Below are 20,156 nucleotides of genomic sequence, written 5' to 3' on the forward strand. Positions count from 1 at the left end.
CACCTGTACAAACGACCTCTTTCCATCCTCCCCCACGCACATTTTCATTCAATCGCATTTAATTTGATATTAATGCGCACAGGTACAAAAATGTTCACAAAAGAGCAAAGAGGGATGAGGCAAAGTTCTCTTTCTTAGAAATAGCCTATGTCATGTATTTGTTCAAACATATCAGACAAATGTCATGGTCTCAATAACTATTGGTCTGTAAAAATAAATAGTAAACAGGAGCGCAACCCCAGGGATCTTTCTGGAAATTTTAGAGGAATTCAAAGATGAGGTTTTGCTAATTGTTCTCATGCTGTTGATCCAAACTGAAATCCTCTTCAAGAGAGAATTGTTTATTGGGCTTTGTAATTGCTTTTTTCATAGAACTAATACAGTAGAGCATACCTATAAGGAACACTCTTGTAAAGAACTGAGGGAAATAAAGAACACATTTCTTGCCCCGTTTTTTTTCTCTCTTTGTGTCATTTATATTTTGACGCATTTAGCAAACATACGATAACGAACTGACGGCTGTAACAAACCAATCTGCTAGCCTAACAAGTCTATTTCCATCTTATTTATGACTGAAGTAACGAACCATCCCATCTCTATGAGTTGACTGAACCAAGAGTTGCCCAACTGCCATGCGAGTCTGCCTACACAGTGACTACGCACTGACCACACACTTATTGGCACAATTGTGGAGCAAGTAAAGGAAGCTTCTACTTCTTAAACTAACAGTGAAGACCATGTGCAGATAACTGTGATAGTGAGCTTTGCGGAGTGTGGAGAAATTAAGAAGCTGTTTCGTAGTCAATGGGGGGGGGGGGGGGGCGCAATATTTTGATGTTTTTGGGGACATACAAAAAGGAGAAAGAGAGGAGCAGCAAACATCCATAACTTCCTTTTTTCCTTACCTTGGGAGGAAATAAGTTATTGTACGTGTACCATGTATACTATTCCTATTACTGTCACCGAAAGGGACTATGTGAGAAAAAGTATGTTTGTGTATGTTGACTGAAATAAAGAACTACTGATATAGAGAACTATTTTTACTGCCCGGGCTTGTTCTTTATATCAGTGTTTCACTGTATGTGAATTAGATTGTACCTCACAAGCATGTTATAAAACAGCCTCAAGAGAAGCCACATATTTTAAGTTCACTTGTGATAGGTTAGAGATACTATGGTCTTCTGAGCACTTTTTGGTTGGTTTTATTTTAATTGTAAAGATTGACTTTCTTTCATTGCATACGAATTAATAGTACTGTATTTTTTGTTACTTTCAAACAGGGAATCAACATCAAACCAATGTACAGCAAAGCTGATGCTGAAAATGTTGCCCCAGAGATCCCTGGAAAATTCCCTTACACCCGAGGCCCATACTCCACAATGTATACGCACAGACCGTGGACAATCAGACAGGTGAGAATGTTGTTGAAGGCAAAAAAAAACAACTTTAGACTGATGGGATAATGAAACAAGTACGGCCTCTTGGTGATGGAGATCATTTTAAAATGACCTGATCGGCCTGTGGAGGTCTTGTGGAGCCATGTGAGCCTTCACAGAAGGATAAATAAAACTATGAATTTATATAGAGAGTCAGTTCTTTGACATCTTAACATTTATTGGACAGAATAGTAATGAAGGTATGTAGATGAAAAGATGATGGTTCCTAAATTTTTTATTCTCTGGGTCACATACAGGGTAGCTACCAGCAATCTAAGTACTTTTCTCAATTCTGTCTTTGTAAGAATGGATGCCAATGTATGTTAAAAGTGTCACTGAAACAGGTGATTGATATTCCCCTTCAATGTAAATGCCTCTTGGCTTGATTAAAGATCGTCTGTACACACCACACTTCACCCACGTTTGTTTTTACAAGTTAATTTTTTTCTATTCTTTGCATATGCATAATTGACTTTCATGCTTCATTGTTGTGTTTATCTTTTTGTTCCCAGTATGCAGGTTTCAGTACTGTGGAGGAGAGCAACAAGTTCTACAAGGACAACATCAAGGCTGGTCAGCAAGGCCTGAGTGTTGCCTTTGACCTCCCAACTCACAGAGGGTAGCCAATGCTTTACTCATGATTCATGTCTTCTTCGTTTATATATCACCTCTTGATAAAAATCTTAAGATGCTTGTGCTGTATAAGATTTTATATTAAACTGAAAAGTGTGGGATGACAGGAAGTCTTTTTAGCTGCAAATGGTACAATAAAAACATTTTTTAAAGGCTACAGTTGAAATGGTCCAAGGTGGCCACCTATTATCAAGGAGAGAAGTAGTTGTCTTAGAGAGGTGGATGTCTTGGACAGTTTTATTTTAATACAGAAAAAACAAAGGGGAAATTGGAAGTGGTCATTTTGACAAGTGATTGCCTTGGACAGGTGGCCATTAGAACAAGTTCAACTGTATTTCTATTTATTCTAGTAAAAGTTTGGGTTTCCTTGGTGCATAAAATAAACTCCTACTATTTCAAATACATCCACATTGCTGGTTTCAGAATCACGACATTCTGTTTTGAGCTTAGAAATTTAATATGTCTTTTTCACTGACCACAGGTGTAAATACCATTTAGAGGATTAGGTTTTTCTTTACCCCACATGAGGTTGAAACTCTAAAATAGCTATTGCCCTTTTTTTTACAACACAATAAATTCATAACATCTTTATTCCTATTATATTTTTACAAATTTTAATATCCTGACAATGTAATCCACTGAAAGGAATGTAAGTGTCAAAGAGCAAAACAATTTTTATTCAGGTTCTTTTGTTTCTGAAAAGCATGTTTTACTGCTACCTCAACTGGGTTTGATCATGAAGTCATGGGTTCAGTTCCCAACAGAGCTTAGTCTGATGTTGTCACCATGGAAAGGCATTTCCCTGATTTTTTTCCGTCGCTTCTTCCTCATTTGAGTTAGGCCACAGCACTTGTAGCCAGTAAACTCACCAGAGTTCTTCTGGTGCTGTGTAGGTGGTTGGCTGGTGTTCTGGTGTGGTTTTCTCCTTCTTTCCTATTAAACAACTATCGTCTTTATCTCTCCTCCTTCTTTTTTATGTTTGTTACTCTCTTGTAACACCTCTAATCTTTGGCACTTATATGACATTATTGTGTTGCAAGTGCCGTTAAACTCTTACTAAAAAAACTTCCGGTGCTGTTCCTTTTTGAGACTGGATTTTTAAAATTGTTTTTCCAGTTATGATTCTGACAACCCTCGGGTGACTGGTGATGTTGGTATGGCAGGTGTGGCTATCGACTCTGTTGAGGACACCAAGCTGTTGTTTGATGACATCCCACTAAACAAAATCTCCACTTCTATGACTATGAACGGAGCCGTCCTCCCAGTCATGTCTATGTATGTTGTTGCTGCTGAGGAACAGGTAACTCAAGCCTTTTCTACTTTAGTGAACTCTGTATTTCTCAACAGTGTGTGTTGTTGTCATGTTTATTCTACCTTGTTATTTAAGACAAGACGAATATTGTTGTCATTCTCACATTTGATGTGTCATAATTGGAGCATACATGACAAGTTAATAACTGTTTTGAAAGTGTCAAACTTGAAATGTGTCCCATCATGGCTTGTTTGAGTTTTATTGAGTAAAGAGAAGCACATCGACACGATAATGGTCTTTTAGTGCTGGGAAAAAGTAAAACGGACAGATAGAAACAACGGAGGGGAAAGTAAAGAAGTACGACCTACCAGTGGTGCCCTCCAATCGCCCACTCCCCCCCACCCCCTCCCGTCATGGCCTTTACTAATAAAAATGGTGTATACTGAGTGTGGAACTTTGTGGAGAAGAGTAGTTCTCACTCAACTACTTTTGTTTGGAACTCTCTGCAATGTCTCTCCCAGAAGGCTCATGCTTACTTTTATTTTACTTTTATCCACCGCTTATACCCTTTTGCGTGTTGCGGGAAGAAAGAGACTTCTCTCTGTCGCCAGCCGGAGAGCTTGGGTCAGGGGGATGCCGTGGGTGTTTAATGTTTCCCTTAATCCATCTATCCAGGTCTTTCTAGGTCACCCTGTAGCCTTGTTGCCATCGAATTTTTGGCTGTAGGCTCGTTGTGCTGGATGGTGTGTTGGTAATCGTAGGAAATGTCCGAACCATTTGAATCTTTGGTGTTGGATGTGATGCATGGCATCATTTGTGCCCACCATTTCTCTGGATTACGGAGTTTCTAATTTTGTCTCGCCTGGTCTTGTTTACTGCTTCTCTAAGGCAGCGCATTTCACATGTTGTAATTTTTTACTCTAATGTTTTGTTCGTGGTCCAAGTTTGGCATTGATAAGTGAGTGTTGAGATGAATATGGTGTTGATCATTTTGAGTTTTGTTGTACTGGGGATGTTAGGATGTTTCAGTAGTGGAGTAAGCTGGTAACTAACATTATTGGGAAGGCTCATGCACATAGTAATGTCTTACAATGGGCCATGACACATGAATGATGAAGTCTACTTTTTCTGTTTGTGATTTTCTGATCTATATGCGTTACTTTTAATTGGAACTCTGGATTTTTAGAATTATGTTGTCAGTGTTGTGTTGATCATACAAGTTGTGTATGTTAGTGAGTCTTTGTGATTGTATGTAAGGAATGGAAGACAGATGGCCAAGCAGGTGGATGGGCAGACAGACATACTTTTCTGTCATTACTAAGGGTGAGAGAGAATGTATGTACCTATTGGTGTTGAGATACCGAAGTATTACTTCTCAATGGGGAAATAGAGATGATTTTGCTTGATTTTCACCATGAATTTATGCCCTTCACTGCATTGAAAAATAATGTGTTGTGGTTTTTTTTTTCCATAGGGCTCAAAACAGGCAGAGCTCGCTGGGACTATACAAAATGACATTTTGAAGGAGTTCATGGTCAGGAACACATACATTTACCCTCCTGATCCCTCCATGAAAATCATTGGCGATATCTTTGAATACACATCAAAGGTAACCCCCTTTGTTTACATGTTTTTAGCTACAGGCAGCTTTTCTTTTTTGTATCTTCATATATCTCTGTGTTGCCAAATATTTTTCTGTTTGAATTATATTTCAATACTTAGCATGCATTGCCTTTAACACTTTGCAACCTCATCTCACTGATTTGCGATGTTTACCGCCTCCCAGTTTCTTTGGATTTTCCCTAAAATTTGATTGCGAAGTGTTAAGGTTGTGATGTTGGTTTCAGTAAAGATACTGAAAAGTCCTCTGCTCCTAGTTAGTACTGAGTTATGGTTTCTTGCTTCTGTATACAGTTTTCGTTCTTTTTTAAAGTCAATAGTCTTGTGCTTAGTCTGAGGATATTGGAACTCCTTGCCTCCCCCTCCGCCCCGCCCCCCCAAAAGGAAGTAGAGGAATAAAGAATAAAAAATGAAGCAGTAGGCTGAAAATTGAAATGCATGTGTTTAATATTTGTACATCTTTTTTAGTTGTTGAAATGATTCGTCTTTAAGCATGTTACTCTTCCATGAAGAGGAGGAAAACTGTGTTTTTTTGTGCTCTAGTCCTAGCATAAATGTTTAAAATTATATTTATACTTTCAATACATATGCTGTGTATGTTTTTTTATCTTTGAAGAGACAGTAAGGACTACGAACTGTTTTTTTTTTTCCCATTGAAATAAAAATCAGGACCTGAAATTTTTAAAAAAGCCCACAAAACCACCTCTCCAATAGAATGCATCATCCTTGATAACTTTCTCCCTTCACAGCACATGCCCAAATTCAATTCAATCTCAATATCTGGATATCATCTTCAAGAAGCAGGAGCAGATGCCATTTTGGAATTGGCATTCACCCTTGCAGATGGGTTGGAGTATGTGAGACAAGGTGAATAAAATCTGTTATTCTGTGAGCATGTGTTTAACAAAAAATGGGACAGAAATGTCTTAGAAATCAGTTTGTTATTAATATGATTTCCAGCTCCGAATGGCCCAAATTCTTGTAGAAATGTTATTGTATTTTAGAAAATGTTTCTCTTATATGGTATATGATATGGTGTATTTTCATTTACATCACATGTTAGGATTAACACAATGCAGTCAATAACCATGGTGTACATTTTTTTGTTAATTAAAAGAAAATTAGAATTGCGATTACACAGTGTAAAGAGATGGTCTTCTGCATTCAAAGTTTTTTTTTCCTGCTCATCACTATTTGTCTTATCTGATAATTTTAACAGGTGTTAATAGGGGATTGAATGTGGACAAATTTGCGCCCAGACTGTCATTTTTCTGGGGAATTGGAATGAACTTCTACATGGTGAGTTCAGATGAAAATACTGTTTTTTTAAATAATGAACAACAGCATTGACCAAAAAAAAAAAGAAAAGAAAAATAAACAACGACAAAGACCCCAAACATATATGTATTTTATTTTATTGATTTTATTTGTGTGCTGCATTCTTTTTATGTGTGGATGATTGAGGAAATTCCTTATTGGCTGTACTTAATTTCTATTTCCTTTACATTGTAATGTTTTTATAAATAGCTTTGCATAGGTTTTATGGTGATTGTAATTTCCCCTGCTTCAGACTTCCATTAAAAAATATTATACTTTGATTAAAAAGTAGTTTGCCTTGTTGTAACTGAATTTGCTAATTTTTGCATTTTAGTCTAAGAAAAAGCTGAAAATTATTCATACTTTGGAATATAGCCTTGTATATTTAGTCAACAAATGATGCCCATTGATACTGTGACTGGTAAGTTCTAGCTTTTATCAATTTTTTTGTTCATAGGAAATAGCAAAAATGAGGGCAGGTAGAAGGCTGTGGGCCACCCTCATTCAAGAGAAATTCCAGCCCAAAGTGGCCAAGTCTTTGCTTTTGAGAGCCCATTGTCAGACGTCTGGCTGGTCGCTCACAGAGCAGGTAATTTGCCTCTGTGTTATTGTTTTGTCTGTTATAATTATAAGCAGATGGTTGATGGGTGCCACGGTATGTCTTTGCTTTCTTCTTATGTATTGTTCCTCTCTCTCTTTTTATCATCAGCACGAAATAATCATTATTTTGTTATTTTGTAGTCAGTTTAAAACAAGCAGGCTTAATTATGCTCTTTCCTGCATTCATAGAGTTGTTTCTACAACAGCATCCGTCTGTAGCCAGGACTTCCTTGTTTCTTTATTTCTTTATTCTATGCTGAGGTGACTGACACACTGGTAAAATTTTTTATATATTTTTGTTGTGTGTGTGTGTGTGTGGGGGGGGGGGGGGGAGGGTGAGAGATAAATGGTGGATATGGAACAAAGCAGTTTTGCAGTTGCTCCAGTTGTCTGTAATGCCACCCCCCCCCCCCCACCCCCCCCGATACATTGACAGGTTCATAGTGAAGAAATGTGTTGAAAAATTTGTGCTTCTCTCTCTCACCAGACTGGATTTGTAGGGGATTTCATTTTGAAACTGGGTTCTTGGGCATGCAGATTATAGTGAAAAAATTCTGTCTCATGGCATTGTTGGGCTCTTATATGGACTGGGTTTTAGGAAGTGTATTCTTTGGCAGAGATCATTGTTTTGCTAATTAAGAAAAATTAAAATTGTCTTTAGTTTTGATTGTGTATTTGTCCGGAGCATATTTTATCCCCTTTATGTCCACTTCCCTTATTCTCTTTCCGGAACCTTATAGCACTGATCAAAGTTGAAGGTGTGTGCTTATGACAGTGTCATATAATATTGATCACTCTGCTATTTACCAGAAACGCATCAAATGGACATCAGCATAGTTATTTTTCCCCACACTGAATATCTTTGCTTTCGTGCCTGTAGATGTTTTCAAAATGTTCATGGGATAAAAGTTTTACCTTCATGGATTGTAAAAACATTCTCTCCCTCCCCTGAACTTTTTGAGATGGTTTGTTTCCAAAGTCACTGTAACTGTTTCACTCTATTGGTGTCTGTTTCAGGACCCATACAATAATATTGTGAGAACAGCGATTGAAGCAATGGCTGCAGTGTTTGGTGGTACCCAGTCTTTGCACACAAATTCTTTTGATGAAGCCCTCGGTTTGCCAACAGTGTTCAGTGCACGTGTTGCCAGGAACACGCAAATCATCTTACAAGAGGAGTCTGGTATCCCAAAGGTTTGTAGGTGTACTAATAATTACTAATTAAGTTGAAAGTGTATATCTATGTGTGTCTTTGTTTACTTGTTATTATTTATGTTTGTCAGATATTGACAGAGTAATTGAAACATTAGTGTTAAAGGTTTTTTTAATTATTTGGTCAATTTTGCTTGTTCTTGTCGGTATGGAGCTTGTGTAACCAGATTTTCTTTTCGCATATTTTAGGTTTGTTGTAATGTTTGTCCAATATAATCATGATACACACTACGTGAGCCTTCATATCATAGTTTTGTGAATGGAATGGAAAACAAACATGAAAAAACCCCTGTATAGTTGGACTTTTAATCTCTCGTTGTGGTTGAATTTAATGATAAGGGGTCACAGTCAATGCCGTTGTCATATGGCCTCTCCCGACCAAGTGCTGTTTTTGGAACAGACTTTGATTTTTATGACGCTTAACTGTCACATTCGGGGAATCATTTTTTTTCTGTATAGATCATCGTTTGTTTTGATAAAATTGTTCTGATTTTTGTTTTAACGTTACAGTAAATAAATGTGAGGCATCGTGGTGAAATCAGGCGCTCATCAAAATAATGAAATCTAAGAAAGCGGTATTTTTCTTCACATTTGGAAATTTTTATTGAATTTTCATTTTTTTGGCTCAACACGTTCTTTTATGTCCATTTAAAAATAAGTTGCCGTAGAATTTTCTGAAAACTTTGATCAAAGGCACAGAAAATGCAAATTTACAGTTTCCAAGGACTGTAAAGCTTTTTACGTCTGAAACTAGTCAACCCCTACCTCCTTTAATCGCAAATGTCTCGACTCATATTGAAGATAATTTTTTTCACTGAAAGCAAGACAATTGAATAAGCTTTAGGGTGATGCCAGTAGCTCCATATGCCCAAAAATTGACAAGCGCCTGATTCCATCGTGTCATGACACAAATGTAACCATTTACCTTCCTTCTTTAGGTTGCAGACCCCTGGGGGGGGTCCTACATGATGGAGAATCTGACCTCTCAGATCTACGATGCTGCTCTAGAATTGATCACAGAGGTAGGTGTTCCTGGCCTCACGTGTGAAGTCATTGGCTCCCCCTGGGGCGGTGCTACTGACTGAAGTGTATTTAGGCCTTTCCCAAAGGGGGGACATTAACCATGTTCTTATGCACAGTAGAATTGTAATTGTAAATGGGCTGTTTCATCAATGTCATGCTCATAACTGTGCCTCAACTTCAACTGGGAACTGCTGCTTTTTCTTTCCTAATCCTTACTATTACTATCGTCAATTTTCCTCTACTTCTTTTGTATGTTTGTCACTCTCTTGTGACCCGCTATTTGCGGGGTGCCTTGACAGTCGAAGCAGACTTTGTGCTGTTGAAGCTAGAGAGGTGAGCAGAGTAAGTCTGATTCCCTGTAAGGACTTTTCAGTTGACATCCACCCCTTGGCGCTCATATGACCTTATGCAGTTGCGAGTGCCGTAAAACTTCTAGTAGTAAAAGTCATTGGCTTGTGTAACTGAGAGAAAACTGTGAAATTTTGTAGAAGTTCATATGGATAGTGGCCAGTCGTTCCGGTTTCCTTTACAGAGGTCGTTGATGACTTCAAGGAGGTATACTTTTGTTTTCAGAGTTAACATTATTAAGTTATAGCACTTATTTCCAGTTGTTTATCCCCTCTGATAAAAGACCCACCCAAAACTGTAACTCACTTAGTTGGCCAGTTTATTCCATTTTGTGTGTTCAATCTCAGAGGGTCTTACAACATGGCAGACAGTTAGATTAGAGTATTTATTTACAGTTGGGAGGAAACATGAAAATAAAGTAAGTTTCTTTTCTTTTATAGGGATACAACATCCTGTTTGGCATTTACAGAGATTTGATTTATGTCTTTTTTATTGTTTGGATAACTTTTCCTAGCTGCTGATTAAAATTTTAACTTGTTCTTTATAGGTAGAACTTTTGGGTCTTATATTTTGAGCCTGTTTGAGTTCAAATGAAATGTTGTGTTCCAAATTTTTGGTACTTGCCTTTTTGTTTACTTTATTCCTTCAGTTTCATAGTCTATATTTTCAAAGTAAGTCGAATTTTTCTTTGCTTATTTTTAGTACTTTGTTCGGATCTTTGGAATTTTGTTATCTTTCTCTTGTTTTCCCTTATCAGATTGAGGATATGGGAGGCATGGCTAAAGCAGTGGCATCGGGCATGCCTAAACTCAGAATAGAAGAGTGTGCAGCCAGAAGACAAGCTCGCATTGACACAGGATCAGGTCAGTGTCCATCATGTTTATGCAAATTGTACCAAAAAAAAGGAACATGCCCAAAAGTAACCCAACCCCCCCCCCACCGTTCCCATTATATGTTAGTCCTGATGAATTCTATATTTCATACCCTCAGTTATTTGTCTCTTTTGAGGGCTCTTCTAATAAGGACAAAAACTGTTCAGGTCAACATTACCCTGTCAGCTGCTATGATTTGTGTCCAATCAGACAGAACAACTTTAATGTGAACTGTTAAATATTTCCCTTCAGCTGCTGAAAGTGATAATAAAATTCAAGAACTCATAGAATTCTAATAACAAACGGTGTTTTCTAGTTGTGAATTTTTTGCACGGTACATGGACATCAGTATGTCCATCGTGCTAATTTATCAGAAAGTTTCTGGTGTGGTACCACAGTTCTGGAAGATTTGTGAACTGAGAGCTTCAATACAATTCACTTCAAAGAGTTGTTGAAGATAATCCTTTCTTTTTTCAAAATAAAAAATTAACCGTGATAGAAATGACCTGCACATTTTTGTGTTTGAAGTAAATGAACATCACAATTTATATGCTGCTGTTGTTCTTGACATTTTTGTTGTTGTTGACTTCTACTGATGAAAGATCAAAGCATATAACTTTTCTTTTTGTTCTTTCAAGGTTGAATAAGAACAAAAGTATGTCATCTCAACATAATGAATTGTTTCTGTTGTATTTTGTATATGTCTTGAAGGAAGAGTAAATGGAATTGTTTTGTTTCATTACTGTTGCTTTCAAGATTGCCTCTAAAAAATTACTTTTTATGTTACTCTCAAAACTGCCGCAAGATATGTGAAGCGTGCTGACAAAATAAGCTACTTCTCAGTTTCGAGCCCTGTGGAAATAGATACATCACACTTATCAGTGAAGTTTTAACAATTTATAAGTATGAAATAATAAAAGGCATGTTATTCTTAAAGAATATGGCATAAATAGAAAATCTACAAATTTGACCCTAGTGTTGAATTTTGGCCAATATCTCCATTTGTGAGTTATGAGAAGTAACTCATTTTGTCTGCATGCCATACATATTAATTTCTATGACTCACAGAGGTTATTGTTGGAGTGAACAAGTACCGACTGCCAGAGCAGGAGACAGTAGATGTTCTCAGCATTGACAACACCATAGTGAGAGAGAAGCAGTGTGCCCGCCTGGCCCAGGTGAAGGCTACAAGGGACAGCGCCAAGGTGAGACAGCTCAAAAGATGCTTTTCATTTATGTTCTATCTGATTTTCATTCTTTTTTCTTTTCTGCTCTATGATTTGAGATCAAAACAATGAGGATAGAACTTAATAGATACAGATAGTGACAAGTGTGTTTGAGAGATTGTCAATCATGAAAAAAAATTCTGAGATTCCAACTTGGCTTGTGTTTCTACCTATATGGTACATACAAATATATTTTCTGTTACCTGATGACTACTCATGGATTGGTGGGTGCTCCCTTGTGGTTTGTTTCTTTTTCCCCCCTTTTCACGTCTATTATCCTTATCTTTCCTCCTTCTTCTCTTTGTATGTTTCTTTCTAGTAACACTTCTGATCTTTGGCACTAATTTGAAGTATTTGTGTTGCGAGTGCTGTAATGCTAAAATGACTACCCTTGCTTTCTTCTCTATTTTAGGTAAAGCAGAGTCTGGATGCCATCACTGCGTGTGCTCAGAGCGGCGATGGAAATCTATTGGCCCTCAGCATAGAGGCTGCCCGCCATAGAGCCACGGTTGGTGAAATCTCTGATGCCATGGAGGAGGTTAGTGGGTCATTTGTTTGACTCAGACACTTGTTAGGCACTTTAGTGGGACTTTTCTCTACTTCTTTCAATAGATGAATTGATGGACAAGAGGTCGCACTAGCAGATCAGTTTACAATCATATGAGTAAGGTGGACCAAACCGATATCGAAAAAGCCCTCAACAGAAGGGAACAAACAACAATTTTCTGCCTCCGAACGCAGCACATACCTCCAAACTACCATCTAAACAAAATCAACTCCGAAAAATAAATCATCGGTATGCTTACTTTGTGATAATTTCTACGAAACAGTTCAGCATCTGTCCTTTGAATGTCACAAATGGCAGGTTTTCCGACGGCAACTTCTTCCTCCTGTCCCAACTACAAACAATATCCAAGACTGAGGCAAAGAACTAATCGCTAACCTAGAATTACAAAGTTCTATCTAATCAGTTCCTAGTTTAAAAAAATTTGACATTAGAAAGTTTGAGTTTCACAACATGTCAAGCTTTTTTTAATGCAGTTCTTTGAATATCTTCATAACAACTCCGTATAATCTTAAGATTTTAATAGAGCAGATAGAAGATTTGGTTTCTGACCTCATTGTCTTCGTAACTCAAAACGGCTAAAAATGTTTTTTGTAATTCTGAGGTATCGAAATGTTGAAAACCTCCACCTTTTTTAAACTGGCATTGGGACGAAGAGCACAGGCTCAAAGGCCACTAGATTAATAACAACAACAACCAAAACTTCTTTTCTGTGTTTTTGTTATTTTAATCTGCACCGGGCAAAATATGGCTGTTAGCGTTATGACCAGTGGCAAACTGAGCCACAACTTTCATGTTTGTGTAGGGCATTTATTTTTTCTTAAAATGTGGACTTATAAGAGCAGTACACTACAAAATCCTGGTGCTGTTTAATTTGTCTCGTTCAGATTTTGCTATCTTTCTTTATCAGGCATTTGGCCGCCATGTTGCCAGTGACAGGATGGTGAGTGGAGCCTACAAGACGGAGTTCGGGGAAGTGGATGAGCTACAGGTTGTTATGGAGAGAGTCCAGGTAAGTGCTGATATTTTTATCCAATTTGAAAATTGTCTTGTTAATAGAAACAGGAGATGGTATTAGCTATTTAAAATCTTTTATTTTAAAATGGATAAACCAATAAAGATGACATATTTTATAAACCTTTTGTTTGCCCCTTTTGCAAGATTTTGGTTACTGTTGACTTTGAAAGACCTTGTTATTTTGTTTGAAGGACCTTGTTATTTTTTAAAAGTGGAATGCATTTTTTCACTTATTCTTCCTTTGTTTGTTTGTTTGTTTTTTTTTAATTAAAAAAAGATTATTCATAGTATTTATTGCAGTTCCTGTCTGTACATATTTGAGCTGAACATCATTTCTTATGTGTCTGTATACATATCAAATGCTATCCATTATTTTGCCTGCTCTCTTTGAGTTGTTGGATTCTTTTTCTTTCTCAATTTTGAAGGCATATCGACTTCTTAGTATAAGACTCCACTATATGCCATTTTGAAAAGTGATATTTAACAATCTCACATTGACCAGTTGATATATTAATGACTACTAATCTGTCCTTTCAACTCTATGCTGTTATTTAGAAGATGAGACCTTCAATTTAATCTAGCCTGGCCCCCTTTCGGTGAAAGGAATGATTGGTGCATTAACATCAACTGAATATCATTGATCTACTATATTTACACTCTACTGGAATGGAGCAATAAATCTTGAGAGAAAAGTGACACATGTGTTTCCAAGTTGCCAAAAATATAACAAATGCATAGATTGATTCTCTATTCCGCTTTCGTGGTTGTAAAGAAGCGTGTTGATTGTTCCCAGTAGCAAGAAAAAGAATATATATACAAAGGAGTCCAGAAAAAGCGATGATGGGCATCAAATTTAAAAATAGAGTCATTCCGAAATTTGAATTCTAATTCACTAATCACAGTTTCAATTTGATTTTTTCACGCAAGGAGGGTAACTGATCAGCTAATAAAAGTTTTGGCGCCAAAATGAAAAAAGGTGAATTGTCTGCTACGGCAAAGCAGCTCATCATGAAACTGACTTAACTTATGGTAGTATAAGTAATACACCCTAGCATAATTTACTCTTCTGAACCAAATTTTTTTCTGTATACTTTTTCCACTCCTAGAAATTCGTGGAGGCTGAAGGCCGGAGACCTCGTATCCTTGTTGCTAAAGTGGGTCAGGACGGGCATGACCGAGGAGGCAAAGTGATTGCTACAGGTTTCGCTGACATGGGATTTGATGTGGATGTGGGACCATTGTTTGCTGTGAGTGTTGTCTTTTGAGTGTGTCAGTAGGATGAAAGTGTTGTTGGCAAAAATTGTAATACTACATATTATGCTGACCATTGTGAATGGATGCAGTTTTACTAGTTTTAGATAATGAAATTACTTTGCTATTCAATGATTGGAGGAATTGAAAGTGCAGAATCAGTATTACTCAACTTTGTTATCATTTTGAGGAAAGTACCAGGGTTTAAGTTTTGTTTTGTTTCTCTTGCGTTCAGTGAGCAGAAGTTTTAAGTTACTTCTGGTACAAACACAAAATTTTCAGAATCTATCTCTGTGTTTCCTTCCTATTGTGGCTATCAGAAAGCTAAGGCATTCAGAAGTAACTCTTTATTTCGTATCAGTGATCAGCAGTATGGATGAAATTGATATGAAAGACGTGTGATTGTCCAATTCCTTGTTCCTGTGCCACAACCACGAATGAACAGTTTCCGATTTTTCTTCCCTCAGACCCCAAGAGAAGCTGCCCAGCAAGCCATTGATGCTGATGTTCACATTGTTGGGGTTAGTTCTCTCGCTGCAGGACACAAGACTTTGATCCCAGAAATTATTAAAGAGCTGAAGAACATGGGACGGCCGTGAGTATCTGTTTGTGATTTGCTACATAAGAAATATAGATTTAGGACCTGTGAGGTTGAGTATGTGGGCTCAGCAAAAGTCAAATAGCTCTCTTGTCTTTTATGTAAGTTTACAAGTGCACTCTTGTTTTACATGATCAAACATTGCTATAATAATGGTCTTGTGAAGAATACTGTTGATTTGCAATCTTGCTTGTTAAATGGCAAAGTTATGTACGAAGCACATATTTAATGTTGTCACAGATCTTTATGCATTGTCCAAGATCTTTTGCAGATACTGAAATGTTACTTTTAGTATGAGGATTACTGCATTGAAAGAAATGAAAGGAATGAGATCAGCTAAACGTATACAAGTTACATGAAGGAAATTGTGTTGCTTATTATGGTCGTTGGTGTAATAATAGTTGTGTACTTACAAATTTCATGTTTTTCTTTTAATCCACTTGTTTTTACCTGATATTGTATATTGTTTATGACAAGTACATGAGGATTTATAATTTTCTTGTGGATGAGGGTTTTGAGTTTTCACAAAGTGGGATATCTGAAATGACGGACACTCTTAAATGACTTCTTCCTTTGATATTATTTCAGCTCTGATTCCTTTGTTTAATTTTGTTTTCGTCAGGGATATTGTTGTTGTTGCTGGTGGTGTGATTCCTCCCCAAGACTACGAAGACCTCTTCAAGTCTGGTTGTGCTGCCGTCTTTGGCCCTGGTATGAGGCGAATTCATTTTTGCCCACTTTTTCTTTATTGAAAATTTCATGCTTGGAGATTTGGTCTTTAACTTTGAAGTTGAGCTATGCTGTATCTAGTACCGTATATTCAGGTACACTTTTTGGGATAGAAATATCTGCTTTTGTTCACTAAGGCACCCGTGTTTTACCCACAGATACACAGACTATCAGATTTACATGACTTGCTGCAGTAGTCCGTGGCCTTGTGTGTTTGTTGGGACAAATTTCTTTTCTCTTTTAGTGGTCATGTTGAAAGAATTCTTTTTTTCCCTTGTCTTTTACCCCAGCAAAAGCTAAATTTCTCTTTACATACATGGAATATAATGTGCCCAAATATTACATATTATTTGATAATTTGGTGTCTCAGTGAAGATCTAGATATTACGCTCAACAATGACTTTTTCCAGAGGAGGATCCATAAAGTATACTTTTTCTTATTCACCAAAATCTCAATATCCTCTTGTTGCAGGTACTCGTATTCCTGATGCAGCTGTGCAGGTGTTGAAGCTGGTGGAGGGTGAGCTGAGTAACAACAACAAGAAAGAATCTGCTCAGTAAAAGACTTGGAGGAAGGGCTGTGCTGCTGTTTGTGCCTTCAGCTGTCAGGGATGAGAAAGTTATGAGTTTGTGTGCTTTGAGAATTTCACATTGATGTACAGTGTTCATGATATTTCTTTTGGCAAGTTAGTTTTTGGAATGTGCTCCTTTCTGAGGCATCAAAGACATGTGCCATTTTTAATGAACAGATGTCCTTCATGACCATTACGGCAACACAAGAGGTGAGGATGACGATCATCCTTCAATGTACCTTCATTGTCTCTCTCTTGCCTCTAGAATATTTTTGTGAAGTTATTTGAGTTTCTTCCAACTGTGTAAAAAATGGCAGCTTTCAGACATAAAATGAAAGGTCTTTCTTCTGAGCTGATAAGTGTGGCTTGCTTGTGCTGTACAACTACCTCGAAAATAAATATAATTGATCATAATGATTGTTTTGGTAGTGATGCCACATGACTGTGTTACCAATGTTTCATCTGTAGCAAATCGGCTAAGCCATCGAGGGTAAATACTAAGTTTTCTTTTCACTATAATACCTCTCATTTTTTTGCAGTCATGATTCACTGAAAATTTGGTTAATTCTTGGAAAAATTAAACTAAATTGTGAATTCAGCTGTTGTGAAATTTGTTCTTCTGTATTGAATAATTATTTCAATGATTATTCAAGAACACCCTTGAAATGTAGATTTCTAGGAGAATCACTGTAAAAAATCAGAGGATGGATGCGAGTGAAAAACAACTGAGTATCCTGGTTTTTGTTTTTTTTTCTCCAAATTTTATTGTTTTAATTGTTTTTTCTCATTAGCAACTACTCCTATTTTTAGATCTTAATTTTTTTGCTGTATTTCATACTTTTTAAAAACTGACATTTTGTTGTTTGTCTAGTCAAGAACCAGACCAGCTCATTTCCTTATCTCACATTTATACAGAGAAGCTGTTAACTTTATAGAGGTATTATAATACTGGGATTCCTCCTTTTGACTAAGGATTTATGATATGTTTGAAGCGTATATGTACAATAGATACATGGTATGTTGAGAGAGAGAAAGTGAGAGTGCATGAAGTGACTTGTTCTGTTTTTATTGTTGAGTATAAACAAAGGAGTCTGCTGTAGCCAAAATCAGTGGGACTGCTTCATTTTCTCCGGTTTAGCCAGGTTTTTGATTTAGGGAGGTTGCTCAAATAGAAATTTAAAAAAATCGGGAATTATCTTTTCTCTTGGTTTACTACTGTTTTTGGATTGTGTTTGGTTTAAGCGGACTCTACCGTAGTTTGAATGTTCCCGAAGATTGATGAACTTTAATTGTATTATTTTGGATAGACAGTTAAATGTTTTCAAATAATATACTTTTGAGTGTTTCAATGCACATTTTGTTGGGGTTGTAGCACACAGGACTGGTAGAGGGTGTAAATGCCTTACATTTAATGTTAAGAATTCTTCCATGGCAAGGAACATTATACATGTGATATGATCCAATTGTTATTTTGCCTTCCTTTTAGACTGATCGTTCTGTGGGTCAGTTCTCACAAAGACTTCTGTTTTGTTCTCACGAAGAACCTTTGACATTTGACCATATTTGGATTTTGTTTTGTTGTGACAATATTCTGTGTGAGAGTGATAGTACTGATATAAGTATGACACAACATTGACCATTGTTTCAAACATTGAATTGTTACTGGTAGTGTAACACAGGTTCTCCTTTTTGATGGTTATTGAATTGTTACTTGTAATTACCCTTTGAAAACAATTAAAGAAAGATGTACTGCACAACTGTATCTGGGATTCTCTTTCAGTAGAACGTCTTGTACGAATGTGGGTGCAATCTGGAGGAATGGAAAAGGCATTCGACTTTTATAAGTTTAAGGCTTTAGTTTTGAAAAGATAGAAATAAAAACTTACCAATCAGCACAGCCAGCAGTAAGAAGAAGCCAAGGAGAAGCAGTAGAAAGGCTGCAGAAAGAGTCGGAAACCCAGAGGAGGGGGCAAAGGAGGTGAGGGGGTAGGGGCAGAAAGTGGAGATGAAAGCAGACAACAGAACATTGTTAGAGAGTATGAAAGGATATGAAAGGATAACATTTTAGAGAAAATTTTATGTCGCTATACGGATTCAAACCCGGGATCTATTGAATGAGAGGCTAACAATTTAACCTCTCGGCCACTAGAGCCCCCATGTAACTATTTAAGGTGATACGAGTTTCTTCAGATTTTGGAAATAATGAATTAAGAATTTGGCCAAGGTAAACCTGGTATTCTGTAACTTTCAACAGTCGAGGAGTCTTTTTATATACTGGTAGACAGGGTCTTGAGGTCTTTTTGTTCATATCAGAGACAACTAGGTTTTTTATCTCACCAGCCAAGAGATCAGTGACCAAAAAGAAAAAAGAAAGTGAGAAAAGCCACAAAAACCTAAACAATACAAAGTAAATCTAGAAAATTGAAACTGAACACAAAAACTCTGTTTTCAAAGGCAAATGGTGTGTATTTCCTTGCTGTGGAGGAAACATTTCTCAGATCTTTATGAAGTGATACAGTGAAGCATCAGCAGCTAATCTTGATGTTAGACATCCATACCAAGAGTGCTACATGTCAATGTGACGTCAGCAGGCTGCAACGGCATCACAATGTGGAAATACCTCGCTAACTTGACATTCAATGATTTTTAAAACAATGTGCTTCTTTCCATGACATTAAAAGGGAAAACTTTTTCATTTTTCATTCTGCATAAAAAATAGTCCCATATTACATGTGTATAGCGTAAATTAAATATAGGATTCAACAGAATCTGATGGGGGTAAATCACTGTAGCAAAGCATGAATTCCATGACAGTTTTGTTCTAAATAAGAATATATTATTGTAAGCTTCTCTCTGAATACAGTTTGTGATCTCCAGAGGAGAGACAGTTGCAATTTTTAAAATGGCTATGGCTTCAGTATATCAGTGCACTGGATGTTCTAATAAGTAAAATAAACAAGACAATCTTTGCATCTACAAGAAAACTCATGTACATGAATATAGTATGAGTGCATGTACTGGAACAACAGTAATCAGATATTGCTTTAAAAAAAAAGTATGACAACATAACCTAGCATAACTACCAGAATCAAAATTGAAATCATTACTCAACTTGGAAGAATCAGTAATCTGTATTTGCTTTTCTTCTATTCTTATTACAAACAAGTTTTCATGGGGCAACAATGTTTAGCTTTCAACACTCTGACCTGTCAAGTTTTCTTTGTACAATATCCTCACGCTAATTGCTTTAGGACCAACCTCTGTGGTGCAGCTGTTAGGCACTTCTTTGTCCCATGCAGAAGATGGGAGTTCAATTCCTGTAATGGGAGAGTTTTTATCGAGTATCTCCGTCTTTTGCTGGGATGTTGTTTCCCGCTCATTCCGAGTTGGCCCTAACAGGGTTGAAGCAGCCCACCTTGTTAATGATCTAAGTAGTGTCGATGGGGGCGTGAAACTTCGCCAATTATATTTCTTTTTACTTCTTTTGGCAATATGGAAACATTTCATAGCTCAGTGTTGAGAGACTGCATGGATACATGCTCCAACAATGCATTGTTGAATACACAATCAGAAAAGAGTATAAGCTGTCACTATTTTAACCACTGATTGACAGTTCTTTCTTAAAATGATCAAGTTATACAATATTAAGATGACAATAGGTGTCAAAGAAATTGTTTGATAAGTAATATGCAATACTTGTTTCTTTAAAACAGCAATTGATTGAATATTCCATACAAAGGTGAACATTATACTCAACAGCAGTATTTATCATTTTGTAAAGGACTGTGTGAACAACTCTTTGCTAAAGTACCTCTTTCAGAAATATAATTATTATGCTTTTTACACATAAACTTTTCTAGCTGTTGAAATATGATCAAGATAATA

At 36.8% G+C, this 20,156-nt stretch overlaps 1 protein-coding gene across 1 annotated transcript in view; it reads left to right on the top strand.

Moving 5' to 3' along the window:
* Positions 1–18,028, top strand: part of LOC101852674 (methylmalonyl-CoA mutase, mitochondrial) — a 22,907-nt gene extending 4,879 nt beyond the window's left edge. Inside the window, exons 4-20 of the mRNA XM_005093408.3 lie at positions 1,281–1,412; positions 1,949–2,055; positions 3,186–3,369; positions 4,796–4,930; positions 5,691–5,808; positions 6,161–6,240; positions 6,716–6,847; positions 7,876–8,052; positions 9,009–9,092; positions 10,199–10,304; positions 11,382–11,518; positions 11,952–12,077; positions 13,015–13,116; positions 14,228–14,368; positions 14,840–14,967; positions 15,593–15,681; positions 16,172–18,028. Of these exons, the coding sequence (XP_005093465.1) occupies positions 1,281–1,412; positions 1,949–2,055; positions 3,186–3,369; positions 4,796–4,930; positions 5,691–5,808; positions 6,161–6,240; positions 6,716–6,847; positions 7,876–8,052; positions 9,009–9,092; positions 10,199–10,304; positions 11,382–11,518; positions 11,952–12,077; positions 13,015–13,116; positions 14,228–14,368; positions 14,840–14,967; positions 15,593–15,681; positions 16,172–16,260 (2,067 nt within the window). The 3' untranslated portion in view covers positions 16,261–18,028. The remainder of the gene's footprint in view (positions 1–1,280; positions 1,413–1,948; positions 2,056–3,185; positions 3,370–4,795; positions 4,931–5,690; positions 5,809–6,160; positions 6,241–6,715; positions 6,848–7,875; positions 8,053–9,008; positions 9,093–10,198; positions 10,305–11,381; positions 11,519–11,951; positions 12,078–13,014; positions 13,117–14,227; positions 14,369–14,839; positions 14,968–15,592; positions 15,682–16,171) is intronic.
* Positions 18,029–20,156: the final 2,128 nt, after the last annotated feature.

The sequence above is a fragment of the Aplysia californica genome, unplaced genomic scaffold (genome assembly GCF_000002075.1).
Source record: "Aplysia californica isolate F4 #8 unplaced genomic scaffold, AplCal3.0 scaffold00063, whole genome shotgun sequence".
Lineage (NCBI taxonomy): Eukaryota > Metazoa > Mollusca > Gastropoda > Aplysiida > Aplysiidae > Aplysia > Aplysia californica.